At 40.4% G+C, this 21,978-nt stretch overlaps 1 protein-coding gene across 1 annotated transcript; it reads left to right on the forward strand.

Annotated features, from left to right (window-relative positions):
• Nucleotides 1-286: 286 nt before the first annotated feature.
• Nucleotides 287-21,555, forward strand: DAPL1 (death associated protein like 1). Its single transcript, XM_059051564.2, has 4 exons — nucleotides 287-344; nucleotides 9,256-9,343; nucleotides 13,488-13,548; nucleotides 21,439-21,555. Exons 1-4 carry the CDS (start codon nucleotides 287-289, stop codon nucleotides 21,553-21,555), a joined length of 324 nt encoding a protein of 107 aa, XP_058907547.1.
• The last annotated feature ends 423 nt before the right edge of the window (nucleotides 21,556-21,978 follow it).

Raw genomic sequence — 21,978 nt, forward strand, 5'->3', positions numbered from 1 at the left:
GAATTCCACTGAGCTTGATCCTTTCCCCTTCCTCCTGTGAAAGAAAGAGTCCCCTTAGCTGTCTACCTTGACTTCTCAGATGAAGGGAATAAGAGGAAAGTTTTCTTCTAAGAGAAAACTTGCCCCCAAAATGTAGGTTCTCAGAAAAGCTAGATGACAAGCCCCGTTGCTGCTCAGCAAAGCCCTTAAGGGACCCCGCCCACAGCCCATATAAAGCCAGGGTGCAGTGGGGCAGCCGCACTCAGCCTCCAGAGCGCCGGCACTGGCCCTGGCCCTGGCACGCACTATGGCAAGTGAAGTGCAAGTCCAGCTCTCCGCACTGAAAGGGGGGCATCCTCCTGCAGGTAGGCTGCCCACCTGCCCTCTGTCCTGCAGACAGCAAGACTCCTCGGCGGCTGCTGCCCCTCCTTCCACGCAGCGCCTTCCACAGAGGTGCCCCCACAGAGCAGAGGCTCTCAACCTCACCTTGTTCCTTTACCTTCCTCCACCCTGAGTTCCTCCTGTCTTTGATCCTTTTAGGCTTCTGTGTAAAAATCACTTGGGGATTTGTCAGGCCCGGTTGAATTAAAACCTAATTCTATGTGGGAGTACAAGGGATTAGGTGCTGGTGGAAAGGAGCAGGTGGTGAGCTTGGACCTTCCCTCCCTGGCTGCAGGTTAGCAGCGACCCATTCACACCTGGAAGGTAATTTACTGCCATGGAAACATTCCTCCCCAGAGGTCCCAGCTTTCGGACTCAGTCTCCGGGAAGATGCCTGTACATCATCCGACTTCATACCCAGCCGATCCAGCTTCCACACAGAAGAGAGCAACCCAATTTTTCTCTCCCTTCTCAGGCTTTGGGGTTGGGCAGTGTGATCAATAATGTCTTTTGTCTGTCACCAAGCTGAGGAGCACTTTTTAATAAGGACACTAGCATGGGACGGGCTGACTGGAAAAGGTAGCTATCAAGGCATTTTGCAAAGTATCCACAGTTCTTTTCTTTTTGTAAAAAAGGTATGCTATTTATATCAACTCCCTGGAATATGGATATTAGTTTTATTGTACTAAACCGTATGTTCATATAGATCGGCTGAGGCATGCAGGCCTATTTTTAGCTGATTTGATGTTCTTTTAACTGCCTTTCTTCTTTTTTCCTTAAGAAACATCTCAACAGCTTGACCTCTTTGTTCTTGCCTTTCTCCATTAACAAAATTTATTTACTGGTATCATTCTTTGGCTCCTCTAAGCCAAGGTTATTTCAATCATCTTTGCTGCAGAGGATGATGGCAGGTATAAACTTCACAAAGCATCAAAAACTGACACAAGGTTCAGTGGCTTTCTGGTGAGCAGCCCAGCCAAAGTCAGAATTTTTACTACTAATTCTGAGTTTCCACTTCTCAGCGCCCTGTCCTGGTCTTCTGTAGCAGACTGCTGACTTTTTATGTTTGTAATTGGATTTAGGAATATTTAACATTATCTATATTTAAAATTAATGATCTTAATTAATGATCAAGAACTATCGATGCAAATTATTAGAAGTTTCTACACAAGGACAAAAGAAAACGCCATTCTCTTCCCGCCACTTCCACCCCAATCCTTCATGAAACAGTTCAGCTAACACTTGATTTGCTAAATGACGTTTATACACAAAGATCACAGGGATAAACTTAACCAAGTGAACGTTTGAATGAAACCACCAGGAACTTTGTCTCCGCCACTAATGATTGCTAATTACTCTGTGTACATAGCACACCATGAGGCCATCAAGCATGTCACAATGCCTCTGGCATGACAATTAATTATTATGAACTGTGACACTACAGATAAGAGGTTTGGGATAATTAGAATGGAGATGAAGGAAGACTTTTGCCTCCCCACTGAGAACAAGAGAGCAAAGAAGCCTCATCCTTCAGCTTGTCTCGCTATATATTAAGTCTGAACCAGATAGCTTCTGTACAAAATTTTATTTATAGAACAAAAATAATTCATTGCCAGAATTCCATTAAATTTCACCTGATTTTTATAGGCAATAGACAGGTCCCTGAAAGTAGGACACAGACATGATGAAAGGTCTGTGAAAGGTCTGACATGGCCTTTGGAATCAGACAGTCCTGGATTTAAACCCTGCTTCCCTTCCACGTCTCTGAGCCTCAGTTTTCTCATCTCTAAAGCAGGCGGTAATAAATAACATTGATATTGTAAGGTTGTTATGACTATTAAAGGAGATAACCTATGTAAGGTACCCAGCACATGAATGTTAATCCCTGTAAAATGCAGGCCTAGTAAAACACATAGCCATCAAAAGAAATGATTCTCCTCAATTGCAAGGCGTCCTGATGTTTGCAGGCTGCATTCGGCACTACTGCAGTCTTCAGAGCAGAAGAAAATTGTAATGGGAAAGATACATGTGCCTGCGCCATCATGGTTAAAAATGAAACCGCTCCAAAGTCAGCCAGCTGTAACTTTCCCACCTACACAGGGGGTGCTTAGTGGTTTTCCTTTTATGTATATGAATATAATATATTATACCTTTGTGAATCCTGGTTATAAATTTGTGCGGTAAAACAAGACTACATTAAACATGAGGCAGCCAGGGCTCTAGGAAGCTTAGCTTTTCTGCTAAGGATTTTCTGCTGTCTTGATTTGCCTCGCTCTCAGTTTTATAAGAACTCCGTTACCTGAACAGCCAAAAATGTGTGAGTAGAAGGTATTCCAAGGAAACCAAGTACATATGTGATGAACCAGAAAAAGCAGCAGTTCATGAGTTTTTGTATATTCCTTGCACTTTAATTTGTTTTAAGGCAAATGAGTCAGAGCCATCAAAGGGGTCACCACTGAGCCCCCAGAGAGAATCCATTTTCTGGATCATTAAAGAGAGACGGAAGTTTGGGGAGTGTATACCCAAGGGTGAAACTAACGCAGAAAATGGGGAGGAAACCATACTGCAGAAGGGCTAGTATGGTTTTTTAAAAAGTAAACACCGGAAGCTTAATTCTCTCAACTCCAGTCTGCTCGTGTCAACTTCTGGGAGTTGATCTGTGAGGTTCAACAGAGAGATTGGGAAGACCCACTACCCCACAGGTCACAGGGACAGGGGTTTGATGACAAGAACAGCTGCTATTCACTCAGTCCTGTGTGACTGGCACTGCACAGAGCCTTCTAGACACAGCACCAGTACTGCAGACTGATGATGTACCCTCATCCTTGTTTCACAGAGGAGCAAAGTGAAAGTCAGCAAGGTCGAGGGACGTGCCCAATGCCACATAGCTGGTGAGAAGGGGCAGAGATGTGACAGTAAAGTGGGCCCAGGTCAAGCCCTCTCCCTCTGAAGCCCTCCTGCCTTTTCTGATAGAGTCTTTTGTCTTGACTGACAGTTTAGAATATGCCAAAAACTCAACAGTGAATGCAAAGTAAGCGTTTTGCAAACATCTAACCTTTTAATTAAAATCTTCAAATGAACATTCTAAGTCACAAGGCAGAGTCTGCCCAAACCTTTGTGGTGGTCAGCATTTTCACACACATTCTCCACTGATTAATGAAGGAAAGAAGCTCAATTTTTCTTGCAGGCTTATCTTTCTTTGTCTTGACTACCCTCTACCAAACACTGTGCAAAATGCCTGGAAAACCTGAACTGGAAAATTAGTATATAGCATTCTAAACCCAAGGGTCAACTTTCAAAAAGTTATAAACTACAAAAGCAGCCACAAAATTATAACTCTTACTCAGAGATAGGAAAGCAAAGTTTCATTTTCTCCACCTCAATGTAGATTTTCTAACGAAACTATCTAAAACATCTCTCTTACATTTTAAAATCTCTAGTTCATTTTGCTTATTGAAAGGACCTAAACATGGAATTATGTAAGAGATTACAAATTTTTTAAAATAAATTTATTTATTATTTTTGGCTGCGTTGGGTCTTCGTTGCTGCACGTGGGCTTTCTCTAGTTGCGGCGAGCGGGGGCTACTCTTCTTTGTGGTGCGTGGGCTTCTTATTGTGGTGGCTTCTTGTTGCAGATCATGGGCTCTAGGCACACGGACTTCAGTAGTTGTGGCTCGCGGGCTCTAGAGTGCAGGCTCAGTAGTTGTGGTGCACGGGCTTAGTTGGTCCGAAGCATGTGGATCTTCCCGGACCAGGGCTCAAACCCATGTCCCCTGCACTGGCAGGCAGATTCTTAACCACTGGGCCACCAGGGAAGTCCTTTACATTCTCTTTACATTTCTTTTGGGATTTGTTTCTCTGAGTACACTATGTTCTTTCAAAAGGGAGGGACATAATAGATTTTCTTTTGTAGGTAGATGGGAAGAGTTAGAATCACAGTAAAGACCTTACAATAAAAATCATCTAGTTCAACTTCTACCAAATTCCCCAAAATCCTTCTAAAATATTCATGGAAGATACACTTCTTTTCTTCACTTTAACACACTAAGGGACCAGAGATATACTATTGTACTATGCAATCTTCTTCACTTTGATTAACACAGTTATATGTAACCAGACTCTGCCTTTCTGGAACTTTCATTCTTTGCTTTCCATTCTCTCCTCTGGAAAAACATAAATATAAATAATAATAACTACTAATTATTAAGTGCCTACCATGTACCAGCTGCTTATGTCACCTCTATTCCCTAGGACAACCTGAATAATCAGTATTATTCCCTTTTGAAGGATGCAGAAACTGAGCCTCAGAGGAGTTTATCTTGCCCAAGGTCACAGAGCACAGGAGGGGGTAGAGCTCTCTGACCCTAGATAACATTTCCTTACCAGTAAATCATTCCTCCTCCACAAGACAGCCCCTAAACTCCTTGAAGATGGCACCATAAGCTTCCCTTGAGTCTTTGCTTCCTCAGAAGCAATCTTTCCAGTTTTCACAGTTCCTTGTCTGACACGGCTCGTTCTCCACTCTGGTTGCTCTCATCTGGACATTCTCTAAATTGTCTGTGCTCTTTCAAATGAGTGGTAGAGCTCAACATTTCAAAGGTCTTCTCACTTTTAACTATTGCTTATTTTAACTATAACAAGTGTGCTTCTATAGTTGGCTATAATAACCAATGGAAGAAAACATGCAAAAACAAAAGCATCAGAGAAAACAAAAGGAACACTAATAAGAAAGTAATTACAGCACTCCATGTTTTAAAAGCATGTGTCATAAGGAGGATGAAAGATACTGTTGGGAGAGATACTGAAGGCTCAAGCTCTAGGTCTAGAGCTGTTATTATTTGATTCCTCTTGGTAGAAGAGGCTATGAACCACACCACTCCTCATACAGTGGCACACCCTTCTCAAGCAGTCTTCCAGAAAAAGCCACCCCTTGGTTTATTTCATCTCTGTATTCCAGGGCTATTCAGCAGGTGTTTCCACATTATTTCATTTCTGTTGCTGATTATTTTGTATGCCTTTGTGTGTGTGTGTGTGTGTGTGTGTGTGTGTGTGTGTGTGTGTGTGAATTTAAAGCCGACCATGTATGAAAATAGGATTTTTTTCCTGGTCTGTATCTAATATTACAGAATTCTAGTGAGATGCCTTTATAATCAATTAAAAAAACTTGGTGATTCAAAATGACCAAGTGGAGTTTATTCCATGAACACAAGAATGGTTTGATAGTAAAATATTCATTAATATATATTTATAAAAATTTTATCTATTAATATAATTAACCTCATTAAGGTGAAAAACCATATTATATACATGATGATAAAAAGGCATTGGATAAAATTCAACATGTGTTTGTAATTTTTTAAGCCCAATGAAACAGTAATAGAAAGATATTTCCTTAATGATGAAAGAAATATATTTGAATATACATTATATATATATTGTAAATATGTGTGTGTGTATATCCAACTAAGTATACATCATACTTAATGGGAAAACACTAAAAGCAATCCATTAAAAATTAGGATGACAAAGATGTCCATCATCACCACTATTTAATATTATTCTAGAGAAAATAATATTATAATTATTTGAAGATTAAATAAATTTTTTTAACCTGGAAAACCTAAGGGAGTCAACAAAAATATTATAAGTAGTAAGAGAATTCAATAAGATCTGGGTATAAAATCAATGATATTAATATAAGAACAACAATCTGTGAAAGCTATAATGGAAGAATAGACCCTCTCTACAACTGCAACAGAAGCAACAAATAGAAAATACTTAGGGAATAAACATAACAATAAATGTGTAAGATTTATGTGAACAAGTTACTGAGGGACCCAAAAGAAAATGTAGAAAATGGAAAAGCATACCATGTTCTTGAATAGAGAGTAACCAGGAATATAAAGATACGAATTTTCCCTTTAAAAAAAAATCTATAAATCTAAAGCAAGACCATTAAAAAACTACCAGCAGGATTTTTCGGAGGGAATTGACAAACTGATTCAAAAGTTCATATGGGGGCTTCCCTGGTGGCGCAGTGGTTGAGAATCCGCCTGCCGATGCAGGGGACACGGGGTTCGTGCCCCGGTCCGGGAGGATCCCACATACCGCGGAGCGGCTGGGCCCGTGAGCCATGGCTGCTGAGCCTGTGCGTCCGGAGCCTGTGCTCCTCGACGCGAGAGGCCACAACAGTGAGAGGCCCGTGTACCACAAAAAAAAAAAAAAAAAAAAAAAAAAAAAGTTAATATGGAAAAATAAATAAGAATAGCTAATAAAATTCTGCAAAGAAAATGTAGCAAAGAAGGACTATCGGGCTTCCCTGGTGGCACAGTTGTTGAGAGTCCGCCTGCCGATGCAGGGGACACGGGGTTCGTGCCCCGGTCCGGGAGGATCCCACATGCCGCGGAGTCGCTAGGCCTGTGAGCCATGGCCGCTGAGCCTGCGCGTCCAGAGCCTGTGCTCCGCGACGGGAGAGGCCACAGCAGTGAGAGGCCCGCATATCACACACACACAAAAAAAAGCACTATCAAAATTAAAATACGTTAGGGACTTCCCTGGTGGTCCAGCGGTTAAGACTCCGCACTTCCACTGCAGGGAGCATGGGTTTGATCCCTGGTCAGGGAACTAAGATCCCACATGATGCATGGTGTGGCCCCCCAAAATTGTTTTAATATGTTATAAAGCTACAATCATTAAAATAAAGTTGTAATGGCATATAAACAGAGAGATTAATGGAACAGAAGTCCAACAGGACAAATGAACCAAAAATGTGAACAGTTTATAAAAGAAAATACAACTGGCTTCTGAAACACAGAAGTACGGTCAACTTTTTTTTTTTTTTTTTTTTTTTGCGGTACGCGGCCTCTCACTGTTGTGGCCTCTCCCGTTGAGGAGCCCAGGCTCCGGACGCACAGGCTCAGCGGCCATGGCTCACGGGCCCAGCCCCTCCACGGCATGTGGGATCTTCCCGGACCGGGGCACAAACCCATGTCTCCTGCATTGGCAGGCAGACTCTCAACAACTGTGCCACCAGGGAAGCCCAAGCTCAACTTTTAATAAAATATAAGAAAGGCAAATTACCTTTCTTTTTCTTATTGGTTGATAAAGCCAAACATTTTCTAGTTCTCACTGTTGCTTGAGATATAGGGAAACAATCACTGTCATTGTAGCTGGTGAGATTGTAAACTGGTGCAACCACTGTGAAGGGTGACTTGGCAAGATTTAGCAAAATTTCAAATGCACATACTCTTAAGAATTATCAAGATCACTTCTAGGAATTTATCCCACGGATATACTTGCACTTGTGCAAAATTATGTATATGCAAAGGATATTCATTGTGATAGCAATGGATTAGAAACATCTAAAATGTCCAGAGGTTGGAAATTGGTTAAGTAAACACAGAATGTTCATATAAAGAAATTTTAAAGCAGATGTTAAAAAGAAAGACATTCTCTCTATATATATATATCGATAGGGAACTTACTCCAAAGTACATGACTGAATGAAAAGTATAAACAAACAAGATGTAGAACAATGTATGCTGCCATTTAAAAATATATATAGGTATGTGTCTAGAATGTCTATCGATGAATACATAGGAACTTGTTAACGTTAGTAGTATCTAGGGAGATGAACTGGAGGCCTAAAAATAATGGTAGAAGGGAGACTTCAGACCTTTCCATGATTTTTGAATTGTGTGCCTTATGCATGTACTATTACATAATCAAAAAAATTAATTAAATAATAATTTTAAAAGAAAAATGGTGAAGTCAATTCACGAGGGCATTGAGAAATAGGTTTTCCTATTTTATATTATTTTTTTAACATCTTTATTGGACTATAACTGTTTTACAATAGTGTGTTAGTTTCTCCTTTACAACAAAATTAATCAGTTATACATATTCATACGTTCCCATATCTCTTCCCTCTTGTGTCACCCTCCGTCCCACGGTTTTCCTATTTTTCACTTTATTGGAGTCAGTTTTAGAAAATTGCCAATCTGACATTTCCATAAAAAGAATTAACAGGTTCAAACAAATCAATGTCCATTTAGCTGTTTCTCATTTGAGCTTGTCAGATTTCAGATGTGCAAATTTCCTGGGAACAGAAAAAAAGTATGTGCTTTGACTTGCAATCTGAAATGGGCTGCTCCTTTTCAAAAGTTGATTTCATCTGACATTGTTAAACACTTGAATTGCTGTTAGGTCACCTGTAGCCTAATTAACACTAATTGATCTCTTGAATGGCAGGATTATTAATGCAGTTTAATTACTCATTAGAACATCTGAGCTCCTCCATCATCAGAGGTTTGGGGTCTGTGATGGAAGGTGGGCATCTGGTGGGATCAGAAGCGTCTCTCTTGAATTGAATGCCTGTTATCACCACATGCCCTGACTTTTGGCTCATTCTCCAATCTAGCTTTTGAAAGCTTTGGTCGAAAAAAATATTTTGCAAGCCTTGCACTTTAATATTGTGGGAAAACAGAAGGGTCACATTGTAATTGTCGGTTGCTATCATGAAAAATGTAATTAGTTTGATAATAAGAAAAAAATGTTTTTCAGTAAAATGCCTAAGGGAATAAGTTGTTATCTCCTCCCCAAGTCGAAGGTGTAAACACCTCTGCCTTTTTTAGCCTCAGGTCCCCCTCTCCGAACACAGACAAGCAAAAACCTTAGCCCTTCTCTCCTTCCCACCTTGTTTGCCCAAAATAATTTTTTCTTCTGTTATGCTAGTTCAGGGTACCTTTTGATTATGTTGTTTGAGATTAAAGTTTAGCTCTTCAAAAAGTTCTGAAATTCTTCAAATCTACAATAAATTCATACCTTGAATAACAAAGCAAACTTTCTCTTGCTGCCCTAAATATGACTCCCTTGTTGATGCTTATTTGTTTATAGTAAAAGCTGGAGGAAAGCGAATTTCCAAAAAACAAGAAATTGGCGTCTTGGAGAGACAAACCAAGAAAACGGGATTAGAGAAAACAAGGTAGGGGACTGCTTAATTTCTTTTCCTTCTTCATCTTGATTTTTAAGTGACTCTACTGCCAGAAATCAGAGGCTTTGCTGGATCCTAGGACAAACCAAGGCTCCCTAGGCACTTACTAACCAGAGTTAGAGGCAGCTGGCATGGTGGGATGGGGTAGGGGTGGGGGTCAGCATGGGAGAGGGAGTTAAGTACCCTCTGGAGGACTCTCTCTCTGCCCATCCTCCTCTTCCCTGCAGCCAGTGCAACTGCCTCCTTCTTAAAAAGCAAGGTCCTGAATGCATCCAAACAGGACTCACATCCCTGTATCTTATTTTCACCTTAGCCCTTAAAGTACTGTCCCTAAGCTGGCCCTGTGTTTGTAATATGCTTTCTGCTGAAGCAAATCTGAATTAAAAAGAAATGTGCTTTTATTTTAAATTCCTCACTCAATTATTTAGAAAATAATGGCCACTGTATTTGGCACATCTGGAAGGAATTTGGATACGGAGATTGTTTTCTCCCTGCTCCTTTCGCAGTAACCTTGACACACTGCACCTTTCTCAGAGCTAAGCAGAGAGCCGTAGGCTGGATCTCATGTACAAATGGCCCAGCCCCTCTATGCCTTGGGTAAGAAAAATAGTGCCTTCAAAAAGAAGTGAACATGTGAAACTAGCTCCTCCAAGTAGAGGCGCTTCAGAGCCTATTTCAGGATGGCTTCCATAGGTGAGCTCATGAGTGATTCAAAAGGAGTGAATTAGAGGATGCTCAGATACATCCTTAAGAGTTAAAATGGTAACAGTCTCAGAAAGAAAGTGTGGAGGGAAATAGACTATGGAATTTCTTGGGGTTTTTTCTTTCTGTATAAAATTACTTTTTAGATCACTTTAAAAGTTTTCTTCTCAATTTCTGGGAAGGAAATTTTTTGAGGATTTTTCTACCTTAAAATGAAATACTCTGGGCTTCCCTGGTGGCGCAGTAGTTAAGAATCCTCCTGCCAATGCAGGGGACATGGGTTCGAGTCCTGATCTGGGAAGATCCCACATGCTGCGGAGCAACTAAGCCCGTGCACCACAACTACTGAGCCTGCACTCTAGAGCCCCCGAGCCACAACTACTGAAGCCCGCGTGCCTAGAACCCACAAGCCACAACTACTGAAGCCCGCGAGCCACAACTACTGAAGCCCAAGTGCCTAGAGCCTGTGCTCTGCAACAAGAGAAGCCACCGCAATGAGAAGTCTGCGCACCGCAATGAAGAGTAGTCCCCGCTCGCTGCAACTAGAGAAAAGCCCGTGTGCAGAAACAAAGACCCAACGCAGCCAAAAATAAAATAAATAATAATAATAATAATAAATAAAATAAAAATATAAGAATTAAATTTTTTAAAAATGAAATACTCCATCCAAAATGTATAAAGAACGCATACAACTCAGTAGCAGGAAAGCAAATAAGCCAGTTTAAAACTGGGCAGAAGATTTGAATAGACATTTTTCCAAAAAAGATATACAGATAGCCAACAGGTACATGAAAAAGTGCTCAACATTATTAATCATCAGGGAAATGCAAATCAAAACTACCGTGAAATATCACCTTACATCTGTCAGAATGGCTATTAACAAAAAGTCAAGAAATACCAAGCTGTGGCAAGGACGTGGGAAAAAGGGAACCTCTGTGCACTGATAGCTTGTAATACACATTGGTGCAGCCACTGTGGAAAGCACTATGGAGTTTCCTCAAAACATTACAACTACAACTACCATGTGATCCAGCAATTCCAATTCTGAGTATTTGTCTGAAGAAAATGAAACCCTAACTTGAAAAGATACATGCACCTCCACATTTATTGCAGCATTATTACAGTAGCCAGACATGGAAGCAACCCAGGTGTCCATCAACGGATGAATGGATAAAAAAATGTGATACACACACACACACACACATACATACAGAGGAATACTGTTCAGCCATAAAAAAGAAGGAAATCCTGCCATTTGTAACAACGTGGTTGGACACTGAGGGCATTAGACTAAGTGAAATAAGTCAGACAGAGAAAGACAGTGCCATATGATCTCTCTTGTATGTGGAATCTAAGAAGAAAAATAAACAGGATAACAACAGCAAAAATTCGAGCTCATAGGTGCAGAGAGCACATTAGTGGTTGCCAAAGCTGCGGGGAGAGGGGATTGGTGTCTGGGGTAGAAAATGGGTGAAACGGTTCAAGAGGCACAAACTTAGAGTTATAAAATAATTAAGCCCTGGGGATGAAAGTATAGCATGATGACTGTAGTTAATGATACTGTATTGTATATTCGTAAGTTGCTAAGAGAGTACACCTTAGAACTTCTAATTACAAGAAAAAACATTTAACTATGTATGGTGAGGGATGTTAACTAGACTTATTGTGGTGCTCATTTTGCAGTATATACAAATATCAAATCATTATGTTGTACATCTGAAACTAATGTAATATTATATGTCAACTATACCTCAATCTTTAAAAATTTGCCCCTTTGGCATTAAGCTTTTGTTTCTTCTGAATCAGAAAATAACTATCGCATAATTAAAGCAAAGCTATAAGTCCTCAAGGGTGGGAGTCACATATTATTTATCTCCTGACCCAGCATCTAGGACAGTTCCTAGAATAGAGAAAGCACTCTGTAAATGACATCACACTGTCATTGAATTGCCAGCTGGTTAACTTCGAAAACCTATCCTGCTACTAAAACCTGACTCAAGTGTAAACCCTGTTTAGTGTGACACCGGTAAACATGCCTGGGCCAGGGGCTCAGGAGCTAGAGTCATAGCTTGGAAATGATCTTCTAGTTGGCAGCCATGGACAAGTCATCTGTTTCTTTGCACCTCAGCAAAAGGGACTTACTGTTAATTCTAACATCAGGTGAACACTGCAGGAAGAGGAGCTGCCTAGAGAGTCATAAAGTGCTGATTGGAACCCTCTTAAAAAAATTCAATTGTTTTCTAATAGTCATTAAAAGATGGGAATTGGACCACTACAGAACTTAAAACGGCAGAAAAATAGCTCTCTTTTCCTGTTTACCAGGGATAGATATGGTATGTGGAAGCTGGATCTTATGGAATTGGAAGACCATTGTAAGGAAATATAATACAAAATTACAAATATGAAATGGCTAGGGCCCCTCCCAGGGCCTTGAAAGGAGACTGTGCAGTGAGAGGCCCTGAAGCTTCCCTAGCTCCCCCATGAGTCACCTCTGCTCTTTACACCTGCTTTGTGAGTGTTTGCATGGATAGGATTTCCTCCTTTTTGTGGACAAACACCTCCTTATATCTTCTAGGAGAATAGCTTTTGAAAAATATAGCGTAGAAAATAAATATCTAAGCATCATCAATCTGTGTCATACCCCAATAACTTCTACTAACCAACACAAACCATCCAGAAAAAAGTATGCCAAGCGCAGAGTTCCCTTCAAGAAATAGCACTGTAAGCTCAGCCCTGATTGAAACTCTCCTAGCAAATAACTTGGCCCGAGAAAAGAAGCCAGACACAAAAGAGTACCTGCTGTATAGTACATTTTATGATATACAAATAAAGTCAAAACTAATAATATATGGGGCTGTAAGTCAGGGTAGTGATTATTCTTAGGGGCAACTGGTTTGACTAGTGTTACAAGTTTGTGAATGTTCACGAGCCTATACGTTGATAATATGTGCACCTTTCTGCATGTATGCTGTACTTTGATGAAAAGTTCAAAAACATTAATTATAATAAGTTGGCCTGCAAAGCTTGTTGTAGTACATGGGCATACAGAGTAGGATTTTTTTTTTTTGGGGGGGGGGGGGGGTCTTCCAGAAGTAGCCAAGCAGAATGAAAGCTTAAAGGCCAAGTAGAGGGCTTCCCTGGTGGCGCAGTGGTTGAGAATCTGCCTGCCGATGCAGGGGACACGGGTTCGTGCCCCGGTCTGGGAAGATTCCACATGCTGCGGAGCGGCTGGGCCCGTGAGCCATGGCCGCTGAGCCTGCGCGTCCGGAGCCTGTGCTCCGCAACGGGAGAAGCCACAACAGTGAGAGGCCCGCGTACCGCAAAAAAAAAAAAAAAAAAGGCCAAGTAGAAAACCCTCTGTAAAAATGGTTGGTTTAGCCTCTTTAGTGGGAAAGTTTCCATTTCTATGTGAAGTTTCTTTTCATCTTCACAGTGCCATTGCAAATGCTGCCAAAATACAGACGATGGATGCCCTGAACGATACACTGGAGAAGGTGAGCCACGGGTGAGGTGCATCACGTGATGCTCCCAGCCGCTATTCACCCAGCCACCCAGCCGATGAGGCTGCATGGGTGAATGAGCTGATGACCACTGGGGTGTTTTCCAACTCAGAGGTTTGATGTCCTTGTGAAAGAATCTGCTCTCAGTTCAAGGAACACGAAGTGGTTTTGATGAGAAAAGCTGATGCTCCCAAATTCCTAGTGTCTATTTAATAAAACATTTCAAAAATAAGATAGTAAATTAAGCAAGAATCATGATGCCAAACTGGCAGAACTTGACGTTGCCATCCCAAATATTTATTGGAAACGTTGGCCTGTTGTTATAAAAAAAAAAAAAAGGCAGCCTGTGTATTGGGAATTCAGCCCTTTTTGAAATTCCTCCTCCACAGGAAATGTTTGATTTGAGGCCAGGGTGGGTGGTGGAGGGTTGCCCATCTGGGGGCTGGAGGAAGCCTGGGCACTGGCTGGCTTTATCTAGTAAAGTCTATTTATGAAGGTGGTGGACCATTGCTATTTTTATTTACGTATCTTGAATTCTTTCTAAGTAGCTCAGGAAACTCAGAAAATTCTTCCCACAGTGGTATAGTTTTGGATTCAATCGTTTGTTTTTAAATGTTGTAAGTGAGCTTAGTGAGGGTCCTTATTCTACTTCTAGGGGGCGGGTGCATTGCATTCAGGCATTGAAGGACCACTCTTTCTGCTGCCCCCATATTTATTGAAGAGACAGGACTGGGCAGGTGTCCTTTGCAGAAGGAAGACTTGTTATTATTACCAAAATCAGAGGTCTGAAAAAGATTAGAGTAGAAACTGTGCGGCTAGACTTCTAAGACCCCTGTTTGGCACTGGCTTCTCCACTTGCTACCTCTAAGGTCTAGAGCAAGTTACTGATCCCGTGCCTCTGATTCGTCATTTGTAAAATGAAGATAAGGAAGAGGATATATATACTTCAGATGGCTGTTGAGTGGAATCAATGAGTTTCACACACAGGAAGTTCTTAGAACAGTGCCCGACACAGAGCAACCTGCCTGCACTCTCTGCTCTAATTAGTAACATCTGTTTTATGGCAATGAAAAGAAAAGGTGTGTCTGAAGCCCATGAGGCAAGTAGTATCAGGCAAGATCTTAATGACAGATGAAAGCTATGTGAGAAGGAGCCTTCTCACATAGCTGGGCTTGGTTCTCCCATCAGATGGATCGGAAGCGGGGCGGTCATAAGTGACTCTTTGCCTTCCTGACTTTAGAAGAAGGGCAGGGATTGATGATGACCTGCCACGCACATTCTCCTGCCACTGCCCACTAAACGCTTCTTCCTCAGGGGCAATAGAATGTCCACAGTAAGTAGAGCTAAGTGGAATAGATATATTCCTCTAGAATATATGTTAACCCCAAATAAAATGTTTAAAGAGAGTGGCCAGTAAAGGTTGATTATGCTGTACTTTAGATATGATGCCAGAGCCTTTATTGTTTTTTTTTATAGACACATGTGCATATGTCTATGACATAAAGGGTTCTTTCCCTTTCAGCTAAAAATATCACTTCTGAATTTCAAAGATAAACAGAAGAATCAAATAACAACAACAATAAGTTGTATTTAGAAATCATAAGAAAATATTGAGTTGGTGTGCTGTTACAAATATTTTTAACATCAATTATATCTTTATTTAAAAAAAAAAAAAAAACCCTTTGACACTTAGCTCCATGTCTACTGGCGTAGGTCTGTGGCTAAGACTGCATAGATTACTGGTTAGAACAGGTTCTGGCATTCTGGCATCAGATATCAGGTGCCTGGGTCCTATACTGACTCTGTCACTTGCTAGCTGTGTGTCTTTGGGCAGGTTTCTTCACTTCTCTGTGCTTCTGTTTCCTCACCTGTAAATGAGAATGTGGTTTATAGTATCCACTTCACGAAGATGTTGTGAGAATAAAATGAAGGTATAGAACATGTGCAAAGGACTCAGCACAGAGCCAGACACAGCCCGCAGTAAGTGTTAGCTTCTATTCCCAGGGAGATATCCTACAAGGCATCACCTGGAATCCAGGCAAGGGATAAGAGACCAGCAATAAAATCAAGTCCCAAGATTACCATAAGTCACTGTCTTGAATATGGAAGTTGGTGGGATCCACATGGTCCCTTACAGCTAAGAAAAATCTTCCCTGAATCCATAATTCAACCTGAAGCATAATAGGATTTCATAATAAAAAAGGTCAACCTGGGGTGGAAAGACCAATGCCTTTTAAGAAATAGATCTGCTGAGATCAGTGATTGCCAGAGAGTGGGAGGAGGGGTTTACCACAAAGTGACAGGAGGGTGTTTTGGGGGGTGAAGGAACAGTTCTGTATCTTGACTGAGGTGGTGGTCACAGATGGTATGTACTTGTGAAAACCCATAGAACTAAACACTAAAGAGGGTATCTATTTTACTGTAGATAAATTATACCTTAATTTTTTAATGAAAAGAAATGCATAACTAGCAGCAACAAAGGCCCAACGCAGCCAAAAATAAATATAAATAAATTTAATTTTTAAAAAAGAAATGCATAACTATACAGCCTAATATAAAAAAATAAGACACATAAAATATAGAGATATAGGGCTTCCCTGGTGGCACAGTGGTTAAGAATCCGCCTGCCAATGCAGGGGACAAGGGTTCGAGCCCTGGCCCGGGAAGATCCCACATGCCATGGAGCAACTAAGTCCATGCGCCATAGCTACTGAGCCTGTGCTCTGGAGCACCCTAGCCACAACTACTGAGCCCGCATGCCACAACTACTGAAGCCTGCGCGCTCTAGGGCCTGTGCTCCACAACAAGAGAAGTCCACCGCGATGAGAAGCCCACGCATGACAAGGAAGAGTAGCCCCTGCTGGCCGCAACTAGAGAAAACCTGTGCGCAGCAACGAAGACGCAGCACGGCCAAAAATAAATAAAATAAATTTATTTTAAAAAAACAGAGAGATATATAGATATCTGATGATAAATTTTCATCTGCATTACAATGATTTTCCCAACAATATATATTGTCATGAAGATCTAACAATATACAACTGGCCAGAAGAAATATAGTTGCAGAAATGACGGTCATAGCCTCTGCATTTATTAACATTCCTTTATGCCCTCAGCTAGAATTATGTCTAGTTCCTAGAACCCATGTTCATTCTGATACCAGTTTAAGAACTTAGAGTCCAAAACAGTGAGAGTTATAGTCCTATTCATAAGAGCTCAGCAACCATTCAATCATGGCAGGAAATTTCTATCCATATGCCAATCATGTCTGGATACCCTACTTTAAAGCCAACCTAGGGTTTAAGATTTGGGAGATTGGAAAACAATTCCCAAGAGGTTGGAATTGTACAAATCTAAGTGGGAAGCAGCCTAAAATTTTCCCTCCCACTCTTTCCCCCACTCACCTCCACACAGACTGCACTCCCCACTACCTTTCTAGGTACGTAGGACCCTCCCTTCTTCTCTAGTCAGTCTTTCCCACCTCTTCCAACCCTAAATACCGAGAGAATTCATGTTGCCCACTGACAGGCCACATAACGTGTTTATTCCTGCAGAAGAGGGGTTGTGTAATCCCAAAGCTCTCTAAGATAAAAATCTGGGAGACCTGGTCTTAGACCAGGTTCTGTCTACCCCTTAGAGTCACGTAGCTCCCCTGAGATCTAGGATTGCTCGTTTACTTAATTATTTCAAGGCAAGGAATGAGAGAATGATACTGCCAAATATATTCCTTCTCTGGATAGTTACAGAAGTTAAGTTTGGCAATAGTTGTGAAGCTTCTCCCAACATAAAAGTATCCAGTTAAACCATTAGTAACGGGAGTGAGGATGGGGGTGGAATGTTGAAGCCTAGTTAAATTGGGGCCACTTTTCAAGCTGCCAGCTATGTCACCAGGGCCAACGTTAGTGAGATGTATGTGAAATGGGATCCTGGGGGAAAGGAAACTATCAAAGGCATCTGCAAATCTAAACAGGTTTCTCTTGTTCTGTGTAGGATGATCCTTGAATTTCATTGACTCAAGCTGAATGTTTTGTTTTAAGCACTTTGCTTAACGGGGTGTGGAAATCTAAGTGCCAACATTCAAGTTGGAAGTTAACACCCTGGAAAGATGAATGTAAGAGCTGCCAGTCTGCTAATACCACCTGACTTCAGGCTCTAAAACAAAACCTGCCACTGACTTTTTAATTTCTAGAATTTCTTTCATAGCTCTAATCATAAAGACTTTTACCATACTTCTTTGACTTTTTCTCTGAAACAAAAAATGTAGGCTCTTAGGTCACAACTACCCAAAATGAAGGTAAATTCTCAATGTGGAAGTTTCTATTGGTCTGCTTTCCAAACTCAATATTTTGCCCCTTATGGGATGGAGCCACAGCCAGGAAGAATCCTTACACATACCCTTCTTTCTCTTGTGGGGTTAACCTAGATTCTTTTACCCTAATGAGTCAGACAAACACCTTTCATTCTACAAACCCTATCATTTTACAAAGATTAATGATGAAAAATCCAAAGTGTCCCCAAAGTTAAGATGTCAGACTAAAGCACAGGTTGTAGGTTAGAAAGCTATTCCTAGTTATTTCTAGTCTGGACTTGAATATAAAATGTTCCTATCTCCATTGGTATAAAATCTACAGCAAAGAATCAGGGCATTTAATGATTGACTATTATTTACAGTTCCATCGTCTGAAGGTAGACCCTTTATAGACTCTCCACCCACAACCCCCGAGTCTTTCTATATTAGGATGCTCCTGATTGAGGGGGTGGGGTATTTGAGAAAGAGAACTTGACTCTGGTTGTATTTTCACCTGTCCATTTAAAGCCCTTACCCTCCACAACTTGTACATTTGTAATTTAATAATTATGGGCAGTTTATCTAAGGCTGTTATCCTTGCCGGAATTGTTTCCACTATTTTCTCAATCCTGTTGATTTTTTTCCCCCTAAATTTTGCCAGACCAGTTCACAGATGGCCAACAGCCCCCAGGGGCAGTCTCCCATTCATTCTGATCTGTGGCATTCCTCTTTTGAGAAGCAGTTGAGTAGAGCTTTTACAACCTCAGTTTAATGCCTTAGTTGAAAGGTAACCCCTAACCCTTGTGCATTCCTGGTGAGAATGTAAAATGGTGTAGCCACTATAGAAAACAATATGGCAGTTCCTCAAAAAATTAAATATTGAATTACTGTATGATCTAACAATTCTACTTCTGAATATATAGCCAAACGAATTAAAAGCAGAAATTTGAAGAGATATTTGTGCAACAGTGTTCATAGCAACATTATTCACAATAGTTAAAAGATGGAAGCCACCTAAGTGTCCATCAGCATATAAATGGATAAACAAAATGTGGTCTATAAACATGCAATGGAATATTATTCAACCTTAAGAAGGAAGGAGGGACTTCCCTGGTGGTCCAGTGGCTAAGACTCCACTCTCCCAATGCAGGGGGCCTGGGTTTGATCCCTGGTCAGGGAACTAGATCCCACATGCTGCAACTAAGAATTCACATGCCCCAACTAAGACCCAGCACACCCAAATAAATACATAAGTAAAAATATTTTTTTTAAATAAAGGAAATTCTGACACATACTACAACATGGATAAATCTTGAAGACATTATGTTAAATGAAATCAGCCAGACACAAAAGGACAAGTATTACATGCTTTCACATTTATGAGATACATGAAGTAGTCAATTTCATGGAGAGAGAAGGCAGAATGGTGGTTACCAAAGGCTGGTAGAGGAGGTAATGAGGAATTATTCTTTAATGGGTACAGAGTTTCAGTTTGGTATGATGAAAAAGTTCTGGAGATGGATGGTAGTGATGGCTATACAATAATGTAAGTGTATGTATTGCTGCTAACCTGTGTATTTAAAAATTGTTGAAATGGTAAATTTTATGTTATATGTATTTTATCGCAATTTTTTAAATGATCAAAAAAGTAGCCCCTGAATTGTGGAGATAACCCTGGAAATGATCAAATAATTAGTTAGTGTCAAATTAAGCAATAAGTGTGTCCTCACACACTGTTTCCTCTTTCCTTTCCCACCTCCACCCATCATCACTCTGACACCTTAAGAACAACAATCAACATTGTGGTTTTCTCTCTTCTTTCTCAACTTGTCATCTTGCCCCATCCATCTCACCTTGGCTAATTGCCCAGATTTCTGTTATATCAGAATTATTTGTTCATTTCCTTTCTCACCCCCCTTTACCTTACATTTGACTTTAAGTAACTTGCCAAGTAGGTCTTCCCACCTGTAATCTCCTGAATGTGATATAGAGCTAACCTGAAATAATCCATCTGTTTTAGTTGACACTATAGACACCTAGTCTGGAAGAAAACTACTGAAGTCGATGACCTCTTAAGTTTCCTTCTGGTTCTAACGTTAAAAGAAAAACAAAACACTCTGCCCTTACCACACTATAAAATGCATGTCATGTGGCCCAATGATAACTGATCTGACAAAAAAATAAATCAGCAGCTCTTTTGTTAGATTGTAAAGTAATACTTATAGCCAATACCTCAATTATGTTTCTTCCTTTCTACTAGAATGCCAGCATAGACCGTCCTTGGGTTTAATTATTACATAACTTTTACCTTCTCATTGTAAAGGAAAACTTTTAGAGAAACAAAGGCAAAGTAAAGAAAAAGACTAGGAATTGCCCATAATTCTACCCCTCAGAGATAATCATTGTGAACACTTCATTGTATATTCTTCCAGTATGTTTAATTTTTTTAAGACCAAAAAGAAAGAACTTGCCGGAGCCAAGTTTCACATGAAAGAGAATGCTGTGTGCTCAGAGCTTAGGGACATTTGAGAAGTGATGTAAGGCACATCTGTTTTCCCTGGCTTAGAAGATCCCAAACAAACTATAAACAGTGTGATGTTTGGGGTCATGAACAGTTTATCTCCCCTTTTATTTGAGTGTCAAGGCAAGGGCATCTAAGTTCAATAGTGATAAATTAAATTCCTAGTGAGCTGAGGCATCCCTTCCTTGCTGGCTATGGAAGGTGTTCTTAGGTACCTTTATATTGAATCAGTGGGCTTTTAAAACCAATAACTGGAATGGAACCAAAAGGCCTCTGGGTCCAAATTCTCCTCCTAGGAAAACTATGCCTGAAAGACTTGCAACATTGGGCATCCTTTCCATCTTAAGCTGTCCTTAATGTAAATTCCATAAGGTCTCTTGGTTCCATATGAAATTCCTCTTATTGTCAGAGTCTCAGTCTGTGTTAATTTAAATCTATTTAAGCTCATTTCCTCATAGATGTCTTCTGCAGAGATGACTAGTGAGAACTTTTGTTACCTGAAGCTAATAAGTCATTCCTCAGCCTTCTCTTTACCAGACTGTTTATTTGAACCTTATAAAATGGCCAATTTCACATACTTCAACCTAAAAAACTCCTAACTCTTCCTAACTTCTTTCAGAGGTTCTTTATTTCTGATCTTCTGACATCTGAGGTGTTCTTCCTCCCCACCCCAGGACCTTCTTCAATGTCCCCATAGCCTTCTTAGCATATAGTGTTCTGTATATGCATAGTAGTGCCGGAATAATTTCTAATATTGGAGGACTGATGAAGATATTTCTACCTTTAAAAATGTCACTTCAAAACATACATATATATATAATTTATATAATTATCTTATATATAATATATTTTATAATTTTAAAAACTTAGAAACACACTAATGAGGGAAAACCCAGGTTAACAAGTATATCCATGGATACAGAGCTAGAGGTGGTATGGAAAAAAGAGATACTATCAAAGAAGTAAACAAAACTGTGAAATTCCTCTGACCAGCTGTTTTGTTTTCTACTACTTTAATACTTTATGACCAAAAAAATCCAATATGCTCATTTTTTTCTTTCCTCCTCACCTTTAGCTCAGCCATAAATTTCCAGCAATAATGCACATGGCACATCAAAAACCCAGACCTGCTCTGGAGAAGGTCACTCCACTGAAAAGGATCTACATTATTCAGCAGCCTCGAAAATGTTAAGCTGGGATGTAAAACACAGCCGTCTAGCCAACTGCCTCTAAAATCTGAGAGCTTAGCAAAAAGGACCAACTTTCCACACACCTAGTGCACTTTCTTGGTAAATAAAACAGCTTTTATATATTCTCTTCTGACTTTAGGTAATAAAGCATCCAAAATTGCAAATCCGGTTCATTCCTGGGCCTCATTTTGGTCATAGTCAGGATCCCATTGATGTTTACGTGTGTAATTTTGTTGAATAAGTGGAGAATCTAGAATACTGGACCATCCACTCCACCTCCCTGGATAAGCTCTTTTCTCCTTGATACAGACCTAGTGGTTCCACCCACAGTGAGTTCTCCTTGAAGGCAAAGGTTAGAAAGCAGTACACTGAGCCTTGCACAGGCCAACATTCTATGCAAACGTAAGGACTGATTCTTCTCAGTG

Source organism: Kogia breviceps, chromosome 2 (genome assembly GCF_026419965.1).
Source record: "Kogia breviceps isolate mKogBre1 chromosome 2, mKogBre1 haplotype 1, whole genome shotgun sequence".
NCBI lineage: Eukaryota > Metazoa > Chordata > Mammalia > Artiodactyla > Physeteridae > Kogia > Kogia breviceps.

What these genes read in the sequence shown, in the direction of transcription:
- DAPL1 (XM_059051564.2), top strand. Translation starts at nt 287, where the DNA reads ATGGCAAGTGAAGTGCAAGTCCAGCTCTCCGCACTGAAAGGGGGGCAT. An exon ending in AGGGGGGCATCCTCCTGCAG is followed by an intron (nt 345 to 9,255) that starts GTAGGCTGCCCA and finishes ATTTGTTTATAG; the next exon opens with TAAAAGCTGGAGGAAAGCGA. An exon ending in TGAACGATACACTGGAGAAG is followed by an intron (nt 13,549 to 21,438) that starts GTGAGCCACGGG and finishes CCTCACCTTTAG; the next exon opens with CTCAGCCATAAATTTCCAGC.